The 20,319-nt window shown below is 32.3% G+C and overlaps 1 protein-coding gene across 2 annotated transcripts in view; it reads right to left on the bottom strand.

The window, feature by feature from the left end:
- Nucleotides 1-20,319, bottom strand: part of RAB28 (RAB28, member RAS oncogene family) — a 73,106-nt gene that overhangs the window by 49,595 nt on the left and 3,192 nt on the right. For both annotated transcript variants that reach the window (XM_015594828.2, XM_006918988.2), the window contains exons 2-4: nt 18,586-18,682; nt 13,419-13,507; nt 2,123-2,252 (exon numbers count right to left, since the gene is read on the bottom strand). In XM_015594828.2, the coding sequence (XP_015450314.1) occupies nt 2,123-2,252; nt 13,419-13,507; nt 18,586-18,682 (316 nt within the window). The remainder of the gene's footprint in view (nt 1-2,122; nt 2,253-13,418; nt 13,508-18,585; nt 18,683-20,319) is intronic.

The raw sequence follows: 20,319 nt of genomic DNA, 5'->3' as shown, positions 1-20,319 counted from the left end.
TTCCACATATGCTTTCTATTCAAGTTGCAAAGACTAGGACACAATAATGAATTTCACATGCACATTCAGGCAGAAGATTATGTGTAGATAATGAGCATAATAATCCAGTTTCAGATGTCTCCCCATCACGTTTCTTTTGCTTTGTCTGTGAAGTCTTTGCTTTTTAATATAATTATACTCCCAGGAAAGAAAATGAATACATACTACTAGATCGATGTAACCTCAACTTGGAAATAAATTTTAAGATCTTTCATTACATGATCATACGAAATTGGGCCAGTGACAGATCATGCAGTAAATAATATTCAGGAAAATGTTCATTTATAATCTCTTCACTTACATATATAAATTCTATGTGACTGCATATTCTATTATAGGAATTCATTTTGAAAGAGTATTATAAATACAAGAAAGGGGTTAGAGCTAAGCTGAAAGTGAAAAAATTCTTTTGACTTTTATGCTATTAAATCTCAAACATAACATTGCAATTTTTGCATAAACTCATATAACTTATATAAATTTTTTTAAACCTACGAATGATACAACCAGCACAGTCCAATAGCCTATCTAGTCTGATATCCTGTCTTTGACACTGACCAATGCTGGATGCCTCACAGGATAGCGTGAACATATAATATATATAATTAGGCACCACTATGCCATTACTCCAGATGGTGGTTAGATTATATCCTGAAAGAAATAAAAACAAATCCCAACCTCCACCTCTTCCCTACTCTATAATTTCCCAAAAGGTGATGGGAAACCTCAAATTAAGCACAAATTTAACCATAAAATAAGCCAACGCTTTGGTAACATAATGACCAAAAAATGATCTCCTAAAATGAAAAGTTCTACTTAGAAACAGAACCTAAGCTCATCAAAACTTATGATTCGTAAAGAGAGATTTCAATGAATTGAAAAGCATCTGATTGGCTCAGTTAAAATTATTTTAAAAATAAATGAGTTAAAATTTAACTAAAGCTTTAAAAAAACTATATTTTTCACCCACACAATCCATTTTGTGATATGTAATGCTGTTTTCTAAAAGCATTATAAAATTTGTATTTTTAACTCTTCAGAGTAATGATATTCACACCTGTTTTGTAATGGTTTTAAAGACTTGGATTTATTAAATGTTCATTTAAGTGTGCAAAACCACATAATAAAGAAATCTTGGTTTAGTCATTCAGGAAGTACTATTTCCTAAACAATTACAGACAAAAAAAAATGCACTAAACTTTTAAAGACTTTTGGAGAAGATAATTCTCTTGGTAGTATACTTGGGTATTGATTTAACAACGCTTGTAATCAGGAAATAGTTCCTGACCTAAATCCTCCATGGTATAATTTGAATTCATTTTCTCTTTTTCTGTCCTTACGTAAGTTGTAAAAGATTAGGTCACATCATAATATTTTATATATTTGAAAACCCTTATTTAGGAATCTTTTTCCAAGTAACTGCATTGTAGGACTATGAACCAAGTAAAAGTCTTATACTACATTCAGTCTTATAATTTTTATATGCTGTATATAGTAGTCCAAAAGACAGATGTCAACAATTACTTATCCATCATTTTTACTAAACACTACTCTTCCCCATCATAATATACTTTATCTCAAAAAGAAGAAAAATCTGTATTTCAGAACAAACCTCAAAAATTCAGTAAAGGAACTTTATGAGAGATGGGAGCAAGGAACAACACACACTAAATTCCACACAGACACTTTTTCCTTCTCTAGAAGAGGGGATCATTTAATGAAATGTATCTCCCAAAATCTCTGGGGCAGAGCTGAAGCTACAGTGCAGCATCATAAAATCTGCAGCTGTGTTGCTGTTTGTTACTGTCTACGCTGCTTCCTTAGACATCAGGAAGCCAAAACACACACAGTCAGAACAAAACTTACCTTAACCGGAATTGGCCAAAGCAGCAGAGCAGTTATGATAGATCAAGCATCAAAACTATTACTGAAAAGACTACACATCTTTAGGAATTTTCTCAAGCAATTTGCTCGCTCCAGAAAAGCTGCATCTACTTGTTTCCAAACATCAATTTTTTAGGAATTAAAACAACAAGATAGGCAAACAAACTGTACTATACATAAATAAGCATTAAAAACTTACTTTTATTGCCCACCAAGGCAACCAGTGGCTGAGTTTCTGATTCCTCACTCACTTTCTTCACCACAGCATACCAGTCTTCTAAATTCTCAAAGCTTTGATAATTTGTAATATCATATACCAAGAGGATTCCCTGTCACAAAAAGAGTTACAAGGTATTTGTAATGCACTATTAGAAAAAAAAATAATATTACTCTTAAGTTATGCTTCAGATATGCCTAGTAGAGTGTAAAAATACAAATGCGGACTGTTTTATATACAAACTGACTTCAATTTAGTTACTAGCAGTCAGATAATACTGAATGTTTTCATTCAAGATAAATCCAGCAATGATAATGCAATGCAAGGTAAGTAATAATTTTATCAAATTGTGAGCGGTTTCCCAGTAAGATATCTGGGGTATGCTTGGTAAGTTACAATAAACGTAAGAAAATCATATCACAGAGGTGGAAAAGCTGCAAAGTGTACAATCCTGCCTTGTACTTTCATGAGGTCAAACATTTAAGCTTTTCAATAAATAACCATCTGCTGCTGCTCTTCTTAAATATTTTCAAAAATGTGGAGATTCCATGACATCCCTTGATAGTCAATTTCAGTGTTTAACACAATTTTCTTTAAGTGAAATAAGTCGATTTCCTCTTTGGGTCCTCTGTGCATTTGGAGAACAAAATGATAGTATCCTCCTTATAATAACCCTTCATGTTCTTGAAGATAGTTAAGAAACTCCTTTACTGTCTCCTTTCCAGAATAAACAAAACTCAATTCCTTAAACTTGCCTCAAAGGACCTATTTTCTATCCCTTTAATCATAGTTGTTGGTTCTTCCCAGGACACTCTACATACAGTTTTTTGACATCCTCTTTAAAATAAGCAATATAAAACTGGACATGATACTGTAATAAGAACATGAGCAAAGCCAAATATAACAGAAGGAATGCTTCCTGCCTCTTATATATCATATTCCTTTTAATATATCCCATTATTTTGTGTGGGAAGGAGAAGTATGTACACACACAAAAATAACAGTGCCACATTCTTGATTCTTATCCAGTATGTGGTCAAACACTTAATATAAAACTCTGCATACAATATAAGTCTAGACCCTAATGGCATTTATGTCTCCGTCTTCTTAGGTTATAATCATAAATGTTGACTACTTTTTTGCACCTACAATGTACCAGATATCTGGATCTTTTCATTAATCCTCCTAACAATCATGCAAAACCAGTGTTATTATCCTCATTTTACTAATAAGCAGAGGTTAAAATAACCAAGTCACACAGCTACTTACGTAATTGAGCCAGGATTTGAACCAAGGACTGAATAAATTTAAAGTTCACTCATTCATTCAACAAACATTTGTCTGCCAACTATATGCCAAGCACTGTGCTGAGTGCTAGGGATATAAATTCCAAACCTCAAGGAACTCACAGTCCTGCAGCAAAGTCAAGCACATAAACAGAGAAGTATATATCACAGAAGTCACGGTCAATGACATTCTGATAAATATGAATCAACTGGCTGAGGGCATGGCAGAGGTGGGAGTAGGGAGAGTGTTATTTGTAGAATTTGCCAATTTCTTTGGTGTAAATACTCCTTTGTGAACATTTTCAAGCTATTGAAGTCACTTCACTGAACTAAATTGGGTAGGACATCACTATATAGCGTTTCCACCATATAGATCAACTAAATGTAAATAACCTCAAGAGCACAGATAACAGACAGATAGAAAAATAATTAGTAAGTGATGCATTCTGAGCATATCTTTGCTTTTAATATAATTCATAAGTTTATATATAATTTTATATCATAAATGTATTCAACAACTACCTCAAAAAAAAACTCCAGAAATGTAACAATTGACTCTCCCAAACTGGCTCCAGCACACCACCATTATAACCTGCCAGTACCATGCTCTTTTATTAAACTACACTGGCCCCAAAGTCTCTTCGTTTCTCTGGGTCTCAGGTTGTTTGCCTCTAAAATTAGATAATTGAGTTAAAAATCTCTAAAATCTCTTCCAGTTAAAATATTCTATAATTTTAATGCAAAATCTCTTGTCTGATTCATTTTACTAACACAGACATCTATTTGTCTGTCGTCCCAGATGCACTGAAATAACGCCCAACAAAGAATTATTTGAAATAATGAGCATAATCCCACTTTTCTTATTAAGAATAATGCCCCAGAACTGACCTCTGAAGAAAGCTAATCTTCACTTTATTCACACCACCTCCAGCTGACATGAGCGCTACAACATACTGTGTTAAAAGAGCTCCACCCTGGAAGCCGGGTAGCTACTGGGCCGCAGCCCTGGCCCTACCACCTACTGACCTCGGGCAATGCTTCTGTCACCTACCTTTACAGTACTTGTCATGCCTAAGAGATTAAGTGAAATAATAAAAACAGACTTACTTAAAAACTAACATAATGCACAGTGTCGGGAATTTTTATTATTATTATTCTGAGTGAATAAGAATCACATTTTCGAGGCAATTTTAAGGTAGTTTTTACACTCATAAACTAAGCCTCGACCTATGCTGCCTCTTAAACCTTAAGATTTTGGAACTCTCCTAATTAATATACGAAAATCTTCATCTCGACATGAGTCAATATCTGAACATGACAAAATATATTCAAATAAAACATGGCCACTATCTCCTGATAATCTGTACTAAACAGAGCTATGGAATCAAAATTAAATACCATTAAGTTAGACTAGGGGTTCTAGTCTAGCTCAAATCCAGCTCACAGCCCATATTTTTAAATAAACGTTTATTGAAACAGTGACACGCATCAGTTTAGGTGTTATCAATAACTGCTTTTGCACTACAACTGCAGAGTTGAGCAGTTGCAGCAGCAGAGACGGTATGGACTGCGTCACCTAAATATTATCCATTTGGCTCTTTAAGGAAAAGTTTGCCAATTCCTGATCTAGACCAATGTGTCCTACGACACCTATAAATCTTCCAGGACTCATAAGATAAGATAAGATAAACACCTTTTTATTAATCTAGCTATGCACCAATCCAAACATCTATTTGCTTACATAGCCCATTTTCAGTATCAGTTAATATAAAAACTACAATTTTATCTTTGCTCCAAACATGACAATTGTGTACCAGTTTTGACCTTCACCACTATAGTGAAAATATGAGAAGGCAAAATAAGAAAACCAAAGACACTAAAATACAAAAGAAATTCTAGGCCAGATAGGTACTAGATTTATTGGGGTGATGATTTCATAAGGTATATAAATGTCTAATTACTACGTTGCACACTTGAAACTAATACAATATTGTATGTTAACCATAACTGAAAAATAAATTTTAAAAAATAAAAGAAAGAAATTCTAGGGCTTTCAGTTTCAGCTGAACAAAGCTGAAAATCAATGGCTTTTCTTGGACATAACAGAGAGCTGAGTTTACCAGGCAAACTGCCACCCTGAAATTTGGAGAGACAGGTCAATTCAGAGAATCACAGCCAAAATCTGCTTACCAAGAGCAGAAGCTGTTAGAGCCAGTGAATGGTAAGAATGTTCATTTAAATGATCATTTTTAGGAACTGCTGGAGGCTGAGTGTGGTCTAGCCTGAGAATGAGAAACTCCTGGGGGACACAGTCTCTGGGGCACTGGGTGTGCCCTCCAGGAACTCCACCATATCCTCCTGGTGAAGAGTCAAGAAAGATACCTTCATAGCCCCAGCATGAGAAGGGAGAAAAGTGACAACTGTAAAATATGCTCGGGGCAATGTCTATGAAAGGGCAAGCTCTGCAGGTGAACAAGCTTAATCAGAGTCTTACAGGACAGGAGAAAAGGGTCATTCCCACGTCAAGCCCCTCTGGCCACTCTGTGTCACCTAAGTGGGAAGAGCTAAGAACACCTGTGAAGGTCAAAGCCCAGGAACACAAGGCCACTAAAAGGTTGTGACTTCATCATAAGAACATAGAATGCTTCCTCTCCCCCTACTTAACCACCACAACAAGAAGGCTCCAGAATAACAGCAGTGGATTCCGGCAGAAAGAGCTATCAGACACAAACTTCAACTAAGGAAGAATCCTTCGAGATACTCCAAAAAAAGGGAAAAAAAACAAGGACAAAAAGGAATTTGATGTCTCTGGCACCTACAGCTTCAGCAAACATTAAACAGGCCAAATCTTGGCCAAGTTAACATAAAATTTCACAATACGGGCCTATTTACCTGAGTTCTTATTACTTAATACATCATGTCTAGCTCTCCAACAAAAAATTAGAAGGAACACTAAAAAGCAGTTTGAAAAGAAAAAGCAAGCATTAGAATTAGACTCATATGATACAGATTTTGGAATTACCACATCACAGATTTAAAAGACCTATGATTAATATATTAAAGGTTCTAATGGAAAAAGTAGACAACATGCAAGAATAGGTGGGTAATGGAAGCAAAAAAAAATGGAAACTCTAAAAAGGAAATGAGGGCATGCTAGATATCAAAAACACTGTAACAGAAATGGAGAATGCCATTGATGGCTCATCCATAGGTTGGACATAGCTTAACAAAGAATCAGTGAGCTTGAAGATCAAGTCACAGAAACTTCCAAAACTAAAATGCAAAGAGAAAAAACAATGAAGAAAACAGAATATCAAAGAACTATGACACAATTCGGAATGGCATATCATACATGTAACTGGAATATCAAAAACAGAAGAATGGACTTTAAAAATATTTGAATAATGGCCAAGAAATTGCCAAAATTAAAGACGCCAAACTACAGATCCAGAAATCTCAGAAAACACTACGCAGGATAAATACCAAAAAATCTACAGCTAGGCACATCATATAGTCAAACTGCATAAAACAAAACACAAAAAGAAAATTTTGAAAGAAGTTTGGAGGGGGACTACCTTACCCATAGACAAATAAGGATAAGAGGAATAGAGAATTTCTCATCAGAAACCACATAAGAAAAGAATAAAGTGAAATGTTTAAAGTGCTGAAAGAAAAAAAAACCAATCTAGAATTCTATATGTAAAATTATCCTTCATAAGTGAGAGAGAAATAAAGACTTTCTCAGATAAACAAAAACTGAAGGAAGTCATAGCCAGCAGACCTGCCCTGGAAGAAAGAGGTTAAAAGAGGTTCTTCAGGGAAAAAGAAAGGATATTATTGGCCAGAAATTCAGTTTGACATAAAGAAAGGAAGAATATCAGAGAAGGAACAAGTGTTTGTCGTTTAAACTAATAATAGTAATAGTGTATTTAGCACATGGACAAGCAAAATGATGACAGCAATGCCATAGGGATGGGAGGAATAAATTGAGAATATTCTTTTATGAAGCATCTGAACTACATGAAAAGCAATATCGGGTTATGTGAAGGTAGCCTCATATTAGTTAAAACTGTATGTTGCAACTCTAGAGAAAATGTTAAAAAAAAAGTTTTAAGTATAATTTATAGACTGAGAGAAGATAAAATGCTCAAATAAAACCAGAAAACATCGAAAGAGAAATAGAAAAAAAAAAGAAAAAACAAACAAACAAAACAAAGATCAGCATGAGGAACAGAAAACAAACATGATAGCTATATTACTCTGACTACGTTAACAATCACTTTAATGTGAATGGTCTAAATATACCAATTAAAAGACAGAGATTGTCAGAGCAGATGAAAACCAAGATTCAATTATATGTTGCCTACAGGGAATTAACTTTAAATATTAAGACACAGGTTAAAAGTAAGGGGATACAGAAATACCATGCTAACACTAATAAAAAAAAAACTATAGAGTTACTATATTAAGTTTCAGACAAAGCAGACTTCAAAACAAGGAAAACTGTTTAAAGTATAAAGATCGGCATAATAATAAAGAGGTCAATTCTCCAAGAAGACATACCAATTCTTTGTATACATATACAACTAACAACAGAGTATCAAAATATGAGGCCAAAACTGATAGAACTATAAGAAATTCCAAATCCACAGATCCACTAATAGAATTGGAGAACAACACCCCTTTTTCATTGACACATCAGGTAAAAATAATCAGTAAGCTGACCTGAACAGCACTAACAATCAGCTTCATCTAATTAACATTTATAGAAGACTCCAACATTACAATTTACAATGTTCTTAAGCTCACGAGATGTTGACCAAAACAGACTACATTTTAGGCCATAAAAATATACATACCTTAACAAATGTATAATAGATTTCATACAATGCATGTTAGTAGACTATAATGAAAATAAACTAGAAATCAGTAATACAAAGAGAGCTGGAAAAACTCAAAATATTTGGAGATTAAACAACATACTTCAAAATAACATACAGATCAAAAAAAAAGTCTCAAGAGAACTTAAAAATCTTAAACTAATAAAAATACAACCTATCAAACTTTTGGCACACAGCAAAAACAGTACTTAGAGGAAAGTGTACAGTATTAAATGCATATATTAGAAAAGAATACCAGAACTCAAGCTTCCTCTTTAGGAAACTGAGAAAGAACAACAATTTAAGCCGAATGCAAGCAGAAGAAATAATAACAATTAGAATAGAGATCAATAAAATTGAAAACAAGAAAACAATAAATAAAATAACGTTGGGGACAGGGGAAGAGGAAAAAGATAAATCAGTAAGGGGTTATAATTACTGACCCCATAGACTTTAGAGGATAATAAAGGAATAAGAGAAACAATTCTACAGCTAAAATTTGACAACTTAAATGAAATAGACTAACTCTTTAAAATGCACACACTACAAAAACTCATATAAGCAGCCACCGACTCCCAGGGCCCTCTACAACTCAGCATAGCAAAGCCAGACTTCGAAGTGCTCCCCTCTTTGGGAGCCCGTAATTCAAGCACCCTCAACGCCCTGAGTGTCTCACCACATCCATCACCCCAGACCTCTTCTGACTCCTTCCAGAAATCTGTCAGAATCTTCTCAGCCACTGGAAAATACAACGCCCTCAGAAGTCCAACACTTCTTAGTAACAACTGAAATCTGCGAAGAATCTACTAGGGAATGCTGCAAATAATTTTCCTGGCAATCTTGTGACTATCTAAACCCATCACCACGTCTCATGTCCCTGAGAGCCTCTCTTATCACCCATCTATCCTCCACATATCCTTTTCCTGTGTGTTTACCCCCATACTTCCCTGTACTTCCTATTCTCAATTTAGCCCCCTAATGCTCCTCTTCCTGAATCTTTTTGCCAGGACTTTTAAAAATCAGATTTCAAGTTCAATAAATCCTTTTATATCTTCAAATTCTTCAACAATAATTTCTTCCACTTTCTATACCCTGACTTTTTTCCCCTGCAATCCCAGAAGATACTACTACCCCTTCTCTTGGTAAAGCTCAAGACTTTTAGTAAATATCAGTTACTTTATATAGTACTTTGTTTTTATCAATATCCCTTATCACCATATCTCATAAGCATTGTAAGTCACTAAATCAGAAGGATACCATTTTCAAAGGAATAACTTGTAGCAGTCTCGAAGAAACAAATATGGTAGCAGTACTTGACAGTCTTGTAAGGTATTTCATAGATTTACCTCTAAAATTTAATAGGCACAGTACATACTTAATTTAACCTTCCCCAAAATAAAAGATTCCCTATTCCCAAAAATGCAGGTATTTTTCTCCCTGATTTGTATGACAAACTACTTAAGTTTTTAATTACATATAGAAATAAATTAAATCAAATACAACAGTCATAATACTTTAGATTATGCATTGGACTTCTGAGGGCGTTGTATTGTCCAGCGGCTGAGAAGATTCTGACAGATTTCTGGAAGGAGTCAGAAGAGGTCTGGGGTGATGGATGTGGTGAGACACTCAGAGCTCTGAGGGTGCTTGAATTATAGGCTCTCAAAGAGGTGAGTATATGTATATGTACATACAACAGTACAAACACTCTGCCATATAAAAGTACAATCCGCATGTAGAAGAGTAATGCAAGAGAGGTCTGAAAATATAATCAGTTATAAGTTGCCAATATCAAACTAAAAATTCCATAGTAAAAGACAGCAGAGGGTGTCAGGAGCCCAGCTTTGAGATGAGCTCTTTCCTGAGTTGTCATACAGACACCAAATTCTTTTGTCAGTGGTTAACAGGCTGGCTCATCTGTGTGGGGCACTGGCATACAGAAGTAGTAATGTTTAACCTCACAAATGACTATACTTCATTGAGTTTATGCTCAGTAGGGCAGTGTTTGCAAACCACTTAGATTCCAGGATGGAAAGAGCTACAAAAATGAAACATCCAGTCCTTCTCTGAGGTTTGTTATTAGCCTCTGTTAGCCACAGGTTACAGGGCACTAAACACTATGTACTGTGTGTTTGCTCGTAACCACTATGAAAAATAGCCTATAACATCTTTCTGAAGACTTCTAGAAAATTTTAAGGTAATTCAAAATCTGGGAATTTAACTGAGATATACTTCAATTATTAGAACTAGTTCTTGTCAAAATGTCACTAATTCCTTCTTGGATGTCAATTCAATTTTGTTTCAACCAACACTGTTCAACAGATTATTGCTAAAAGTTTAACGTCACTGGGGGTGGGGGGATGTGATGGGGAGGGAAGTGAAGAGGGTAAAACCAGTTTTATTTGAATCTAAGTTAAATCCCAAACTACAAATAAGCTTCTTGGATGTTAAGAAAAGCTTTAAAAACAATAGATTCACTACTTTAACAGCCCAGATGTATATAAGACAATACATACTTTAGAAAACCGAAAACAAAATCATAAATAATACATTCAATTAATGTCAAAACAGCCTATCAAAACATTTTTGTGAAAGAGTTCTGCAGCATGCACACCAAAATCCAAAGTATTCATGAGATGGGCAATGTACGGCATCTCGACAACGCTAGAAACAGTACAGATCCACTTAAAAAATGATTGCATAATTATATAATATAAAGTTATTAAATATATTAAAATGCTAAGTATATTAAAATGCTATGTTTTTGAAAAGTAACATGTCCCCTAATTTATGGTAGTGAACTGTTGTCAGAGCTTCTCTAACCTAAATAAAAAAAGTACATATATTTTAACAAAAGGAACTACTGGTAAATGTACTTTATGTATTTTGCATAACATTTAATTTAGAATCTCTGGAAAGCAGATAAAATTTATTATATTATCATTAATTTATGGCAATTCATTTTATCATCTCAGAATTCCTAGTTTCCTGGGATAATTTCATGAAAATGTTCACGAACTTCTCAGAAATACTGTACTACACTGTTGTTTCATAAAACAGAGTACATGATTATAACAGTCACAGAAATTGTCAAGTATAAATAATATAAGGTACCATTAAGGAGAAAAAAAGTCAACATGTACCTTCAAAATAGAAATCTTATGTGACAAGTTCTAAGGAAGAATATGAGGCATGAAGTACGTTAGAAAAGAACAGAGACATTTTAGTAAACTCAAGTACTCTCAAAAAAGATGGAAATTTCTGAAATTTCCACAAATTTGCCCATTATGTCTGCTAATTGTAAGCAGATATGTAACAGCATAAAATATACACTGTAAAAAAATGATTTGAAGGGATGGTCACATAACATTGTGAATGTACTAAATGCCACAGATTATATACTTTAAAATGGTTAGTTTTATCTTACATGAATTTCGTATCATTAATTTTTATATAATACCCTAATTATAAAATATTAATACATTTTAAATAAATTTAAATATATCCAATAATAAGTTTTTAATTATTTGAAGTATGGTAAAATTAAAAGAATCCAATGTATGAGTGTTATATCCCCCTAAATTTTAGATGAATTTATGAATTGAATTTTGTATTATTTACTGAGATGCATAAAATCTCCCTGTTCTCCACTAGTTCTAGCTACATCTATAAACCATATTCTACTTGACACTCAAAATCAAATAGAGTTAGAAGCTTGACTAATCTAATTTTCATTTTTTTTTAATTCAACATGTCTTTGAAATAGATTTTAATGGAGCAAAGAGAAAAGAGACTGTCATTTCCAAACCCCATTTTCCCAACGAAGTGAATGAAATGAGAACTGCTGTTTCCCAAAGATCTCTGTCCAGCAATTCTTTTTAGTTTAATAGCCACTTTAAACATAATCAATTTAAAACAAAAAATTAACAATAAAGTCAGAAACAAAAATCTGAGATATACCCTTTAAGAGAAAAATTAATATGCATAAAATATCAAGTCATATGGTCGTAAGTGAAGATGCTAAATGAGCAGAAAGACTTTTCATGAGACAAAGAACGTAGAAGAAAAGGCAAAGAAGAAAGACTTCTAAGAGCCCAATCTACATACCAATAATATAATAAACAAAACTAGGGCAATACAGATTTTATGAGCCTCATTTATTTTAGAAAATAATTCAGAATTTATTTCCCATCCAAAATTAAGGCAATGGTATTTAACAAGCAATTAACTTCGTAAAGGAACGTGCTTAAAATTCTTAGTCTTCTAGACCCGTTTCTTATGTGCAACTATGTTATGATTCTCCGACTTAAAACATCAAACTCCCCCCAGGGCCGCATGGTAATATAAAAAGTACATGCTAATTAAAAGTGTAAGAAAAAGCAAAAATTAATAGCATGTCCATAATTAACTTTTAAAGTATAGCAGTAACATGCATATTTCCTATTTGTATAATGTAATTTAAAAATTTAAATTATGTCTATATAAACTCATGTTGCCAAATAATTTGTTATATAATTATTCAAAAGGTTTTTCTTATTCTACATATATTTTCTTCTGAAAATACATCATACCATGCTAAAATATTGCATGTGCTTCATATATATAATTAACCATACTTAGTTTTCTGATACAATATATTGATATATCTATTAAATCTGTAGAACTATATTTAGCAGACTAATTCACAGTGCATAAATATATAAACATATAAATGCTTTTTTCCTTATAACTTAAAACAAAATCAAATTTCTCCTTTCTATATTTTTCATTAATTCAACTTATAAATTCTGAAAGTTGTCACTGGTTCCAAGTCAGCTAATAAATATCAAATATCATTTACAACTACATTTATTCAACTGCTGACAACAATATCTAGTAATATAAGCAGCATATGAAGGCTATTAGAGTCGCATCAGTTCCTTGACCCAAATTATTCCAAACATACTTTGGGGAGGACGAATCCAAAGGATTAGCAAATATATAAATTTAGCCTCTCTATGTATCAGATAAAAATCATGTTAGAAAGAGTTGTGTGTGAGTACCCTCTTGTGTGTGTTTGTCGGGGGAGTATTTTCAGTACTGGAATAATCACACAATTAATTCATGTCATACCTGTGCTCCATAGATGTATTTATCCAACATCTTGCCTCCTATTGTCTGTCCTCCTATATCCCAAACTTGAAGAGTAACATTCAAGTTTCCTACATGTAAAATATATGAAAATAAGAATACAAAAAAAGTTAATTAACAATACAACAACTGAAAACAGTTTAATAGAGCACTAAGTTACAATGATAAACTCAGAATCTAATTTGCCTTTTATTCTGCAGGCTCACATGGTTAGATATTTGGAACTACGAAATAATGTTATAAAAAGAAATCATAGTGGGGAATTAAGGTTCATACTTTTACCCGTTTCCATGGACCCACATTTATAATCACCTTCAAAACAAAGGAAAATAAAGCTTTAATTCGTAAACTTCTCAAAGCTTAAAAAATATTTTCTTAAACAGAAAATAGAATAAAGCACTTGTACATGGGGTAAAAATATACTTTGAAAATAAAAATTGAACTTTATATACTAACCTACCCTATTATACATAATATATTTTGCTGTAAGTTCTATACTCTATAGGTTCTAAAACCCACAGAATAATAATTGACTACGAAAATGGACACAAAGTTTCAACTCAAATGAATTTTTTAATTTGAATGTCAGCTATTATATATAATAGTAAACATAATTTTAAAAAATATGTCTTCAAATTTAACCTATAAAATAAGAAACACATTTGATAACCCTCTTCAGAACTGTATGTGTAGGATACACACACCATATATTAAATATGATGCATTTATACCTGTTTAAAGCATTTCCATTGAAATGAATTATAATGTGCTTCAAAGCTTTCATAAAATAGTGTGACAAATCTTTACAAGTATTATAAAAGTGTTCTAAAATACAAAGCAATCTCTAAATTTTTTGTTGATTTTGCAAAATATTTGGTTGATACAAAAATTTATAAGATAAGCTGCTCATTCTAATCAATGTAGTTAATAACTAAAAAAGACCATGTCCAATCTGCTTTTTAGTTTAACATTTCAAACTATTTCTCCTAATAAAATTATACAGTTCTTTCCAAAGGTGGGCAAGGTCTCAATTGGTACCTTCAAAATGAGCTCCCCCTATTAAAAATGTATCTTTCTGAATGATTTGCAAATCAGGAAAACTCAAAAACTTAGAAACTGAAGAACTGGTCTCATTTCAAAAAAAAAAAAGATTATAAAGATATGATATTTTATACCAATGTAAATACTAAAATCAGAGAACGTTAGCCATATCATTCAACTTTGCAACTGCAAAGAAAGTCCGACACTGGACTAACCAGCCACGTTTTAACCCTTAACTCTATGTTTTGTTGGGTTTGCATTACAATCTTTCCATTATTTAGATGTAGGTCTGTTCCATCTGCCAACATGCAGAGGATTTACATGAGGAACTTCCATTAGCATTAATAAGAGCTATTGAAGTTTATCACCCGTCATCATTCCCACACACACACACTTTCAATGCTGAGTAACGACAGAAATGTTCCTAAAGCTCTATGAACACGAAAACCAAAATGTCACAGACTAAGACTTGTCCAACAACTTGTATAAACCTAATTTCTTAAAAATCTAAATTTTTCGAGATTCAAAGCTGAAATCCTTCTCCTATAATGCTATCTCAAATTAAGCAGGTGAGAGAGAGCCAGCTGTCACACTAGAATTATATCAAACTTTCAGAAGCCCCTAAACAAGCAGAAATCTATTCATTTTACTCACAAAACTCTTCACAATCCTTTGTTTACTTCAAACCCAGTGTTTAACAATATTAACTTTTTTAAAGTAAGATTTTAAGCAACACTTAATAAAAGGCACCTAATCTCATTCTCTTCAAGGCCAATAAACTCTACCACTTACCTTCATATCGAGAAATATGAACTTTTCCTTTAAGTTCTGATATTCAGATCTTATCTGAATTAAGTGTTATGAACACTTCAACTATAACTTGGGAACATGATCTTCGTCACATTTCCAAATTCTGACTGCAATCATATCAAGACTCTAAATCATTTATTCAACTGTCTCCCATCTAAGAGGTTTATATTTATGTGTTGAGGGCATTTTAAAAATCTACACCTTTCCAAACAAAGTCTGTTGTTGAATTTTCTCTTATACATATTCTAGGGCCTCAGAAATAAAAACAGCTATGCATTATTAATCTATTAATATGCAAAGCCAGCCAAAAAAAATTTACTATCATTATAGCCTCAACAAATATAATATTAACTTTACAGTCATTTCATATATGTAGAAATACATTTTTAATTTCCACATTTGAATTTGAGGCTTATTAACATATAAAAATAAAAATAAATGAAATTACATAAAAATGGAATTCAAATCAATATTCAGACATAAACGTGGTTTCCTAGTATATTTTCAAAATGGCAACCTATAAAGCTATATGATATTTAAATAATCAATATTGCAAAATTTTTAAAAATCAAGAATCCATCTAATAAAATTTCTAACTCATAAAGAACATTAAGTAAATTGTCAGTAATCTAATCCCAAATGCAAAATGCTACAAAATTCCTGCTCTTCTGTAAGAAATGACATTTAACTAGGGAAAAAAATAAAATAAATGAGGTGACAAAATACAGGTAAGTTGCTTTTGGTATGCATCAAAGCCACAAAGAGGATTCAACAGTGACCTTGTAAAGTACACTTGGTGCCTTGGTTAACCTTACTTAAAGTGCTGCACAGTCAAGACGGAACTAAAAACACAAGTCTGCCCACTTCTTGTACTAAAGACTTAGAAATCCCTTTCACAGTAGAACGCTGTTTACTGGACTGTACCCACAAGCTTCCTGAAAGTATTTTGACTAAGGCTCTTAAGAAGCTCTATCAGCAGAATCTCTGACTAACAGATACACTATTTTAAGCAGTAAAATCTGCACAGTGGTTGCATCCAGACTATACAGCATACCGGATCATGAAAAATACTAAAATGGATGAGTATTTCCAAAGTAATGACCTTGAAAACCTGCATGAAGAGAATGTGAATAGATGACCAGGAGGTATTACACCGCTAACAATCTGAATAGACAAAGAGTTACTAGAATACTAACAAATACTAGACTTGACCACTATGCTGCTTTACGATAAATAATGCTATCTGCAATGTTTTAGCAAATGACACAAATAATCATCCTACATTTGACACTTACAATAAATTAAAATTAAAATTAAAGTATATAAAAAATATATTACGATAAATTTAAAGTATATAAAGAATATACTATGAACCTTGTAATTTATTAACCTTACTTCTTAATGTACCTATTAATTATATAAAATCAAGATACATTAAAACAATTTTTTCCTACTGAAATTTCTCCCATAACTTTGAGTCCATTAAGTAACATAAAACCAATTGCCTTTCAAAAAAACAAAATTTCTTTCTGGAACTCTGCCCATCAAAATAAAAACTTAATCAGGAATGTTAAAATATACATTCATTGAATATACATTTCCTAATGTCATTTTTTAACCTAAATACCTTCTAACTCTAAATATTTACTATAAATTTGGATTTTAAAAATACCAAATATTTTTTACTAAGTAATCAAAATTTTTAAATTGGTAGTATTATGCAGCAGATCAGAAATCATCACATATATCAAATACATAAAATGTCCAAAACGAGTCTTTAAATGTTTTTAATGTTTGAGTAGGTGCTTGCTCCTTTACTGAAGCCTTTGGGGTTAAAAATCGGAAAAATTAAACAATATTAATTATACAGAAAGTTGGTGCTTTTGCAAATTAGCATCAAAAGATAACAGTCAATAACTAAACACATACTGAGGTTCTGTGTGTACAACTGGCATCTCTGAAAACACTGCTGTAAAAATAAGCTTTCGGCATGTATATTATGTGATTTGTGCATGTATTCTGCTAGTGACGCTATACATATTATGAATGTAGCATTACCCTATCCGTAAGAGTGAGAATAAAAATAAATTGAAATTTTAAGTTTGAATACATTAAAAGAAAAAAAACGAATGAAATACGCATATGTTTCTCATTTAAACCTCTTGCTGAACAATAACACAGTAATAGAAAATTAGAATTCTTTTCTCATGCTCTATCTTCTAATTTATTTTTCATTGGTAGCCAAATACAGACCATCTCAAAATATATTAGATTAAAATACGAAGAATAGCTTCAATTACCAAGAGTTTTCATTAGCTGCTCTAAAACTTTTATGGAGAGTTGTCTGAGAGAAGGGGGTGTTTGAGAGATAAAATATTTCAATAATATTGAAATTCAGTAAACTCCTTTCCACCCTATCACTCACATTCCAGCATATGAATCGGACACTACACTTGCAACCGTTTTTATTCAAATGGGTTTCCTCAGAGAGAAGAGGGATAGACTGACTGGTTTATAAAGTCAATCAAGATAAACTGCTTTTAATAAAATACTTTAAACATATAATTTAACCATCACAAGTGAATGGACAGAGCATTTTAAAGCTCCAATTGTTCAGAAACTAAGTTAAAACAGAAACCACTCTTTTTTTGTTATTATTTCCCTGTATTTCCCACAAAATGTGCTGCAACTGGCATCTAAATAGTTTCTTTGCATGGTGAACTGAAACATCTTGAATGCTCAAACTGTATTTTTATGAGTGCCTAGGGACCCTAAATTTTAGTGGTCTATTAAATGCCAGCAATTTCATGCTGCCTTGCATAAAACAGCATTCACATATTAGAGCACAGAAGTTCCATAGCTACATTATACTTCTGGTCCAACTTTCTCTCAAACAAAAAACTGAAGCAGAGGCTAATCAAAATAATATTTAAAAAAAATAATCCTTTCCAGTCTTTTCCATTTAGTTTATACAATATCTGTTGATAATTGTATACCATTTGATTTCTTAAAACGTTTTAGAATTTTATAAGCAACTATTGTTTATCCTCTCAAAAAAATCTGCAGTGGTCAAAAACTGGAAGGTAGAGGGACATAACACGCATAAACTTTTTTCTCATCCCCATGGACAGTATGTCTTCATGGTGGATGCTGATGAAAGTTAACCTCCCTAAGACAAATTTACTATTACATATATTTTCATGTAGAAGCAGCCCCAAATTTATTTTACACTTTTCTGCCTATGCCTCTTATTGTAAGAGATGCACAATTTTCTACGTTAAGACTTTTAGTCTCTTACCTGGCAATGTTATCCTTCTCAAAAAGAAATCCAGTCCTACAGTTTGTTTGTACTGTTTCCCAAAAGTTTCTTGAGCAAAACACGTAGCTAAGGAAGTCTAAAAAAATTGATGCACATAATATTAAAATTAATGTCTGTTTTAGAAATGTAAACAAAATCACTACTAAATCTTATTAAGTAATCTTAATATTCGTACTCCCATTAATCCAGCAAACAACTTTAAGCAGTTCTAATCAGTTACAAGGGGAGGAGGGATTTGACACTCCACCAGGTAAATTTCACTTGCCAACAGCTACCAGTGGAGACAACAGACTAATCCTTTATCTCTCCTTAAATCCCCTGATTGTCAAGCTCCTTCTAACTGGAAATTAGAATTTGAGTTTTATCAACAAAGAAAAGTAAAACAACTTGATTAAAGATCTGTATCTTATATGTCCATATATATCAGTTCAATACAAATTTCAGAGAACTCTAAGTTTCATTTCTGAGTAGTTTGTGTCCTTAGCCAATGATAGGTACTGATTGAGGAGAAGAAAGCCTATTTATAGAATTTTTCTTTTCTTCTGCCCCACAAGAGAAGTATCTTTAAGGGTCTAATTTTTCTCAATATTAAAGCTATTAAATGAAAATGATTCTATGGAATGACTCTGATAACACATCTTTTTTAAAAAATTGATATTTTTAAGATTAATATTAAGCAAGCAAAAATAAATATCTTCCACTCAAGAATCATAAAGCTTAAAAGTCACACAAATATTATAACCAGAACAGATATACACAATATATTTTTTAAAAACAATTCAAAGTTGTATTCAAAACTCTGGGGCTTTATTTGAGTATACCATTTCTTATCAAAGCAAAAGAATAATTAATCATTCTGGTAACATGTGAAATAACTCAACAGCTCTAAAGCTTCTTAAACATTTTAAATGTACTATTTATTTATCTGTAAACTTCCCCAAAAAGAAAAGAAAGACAGCTTCATGAAGCTTTTATGCTCTTCAAGACAGAGTTCCAAAGTTAAGGGAAAATAGCCTTTTTATTTTAAAAGTTAAAATTATATGTGAACTAAAATACTTAAGATAGAATTTCCTAGATAGCTTATTAAAATTAATTATGATGTGAGTACAGCAGTACAAAAGAAAACTTGGCCAAATTTCAATTCCTTTAAACAAAAAGATCTAAAATCCTTTTGACACAAGAACCATATTTTTCATAGAAATGGCAATTTGCACACCCGGACTCCAATTCTTTTAATAGTTAAATACTAAGCATTCGTAATAAATTTCTAAGACACTTGGTCAGATATTTATTGAGCACAAGAAAGATGTTTTGCTAGACAATGAGAAATAAAGTCACTACACCAAAATGAAAATGTATTTGGCTTCCTTGAAGCAAATAACAATACCATAAAAACTGAGAAATCAGAATTAAAAAGGTAAGCACTCCTTTTTAAACCCTTTTCTCATTTAGCCTTATTTATGCCATTGAGCTTGTTTAACTTAGAGCACAAAATCACCTGCGAAGAGGTCCAGAGTCCTAGAGAATAATAACTATCACTATTTACACTATTACAGATATTTCAAAATATTTAGCATATGGATGGCTGAAATAGTACTATAAGTCAAAGAGAAACTCAGGGGAATATGTAACATCAACATAATGTCATATAAGGTAAGTTTTCAATTTAAGATTCTCGGAGTTCAATATATTTATATTAATGAATATTCAGAA

Source organism: Pteropus alecto, unplaced genomic scaffold (genome assembly GCF_000325575.1).
Source record: "Pteropus alecto unplaced genomic scaffold, ASM32557v1 scaffold5, whole genome shotgun sequence".
In the NCBI taxonomy this organism is placed as follows: Eukaryota; Metazoa; Chordata; class Mammalia; order Chiroptera; family Pteropodidae; genus Pteropus; species Pteropus alecto.
This window is presented reverse-complemented; position numbering and strand designations above follow the sequence as displayed.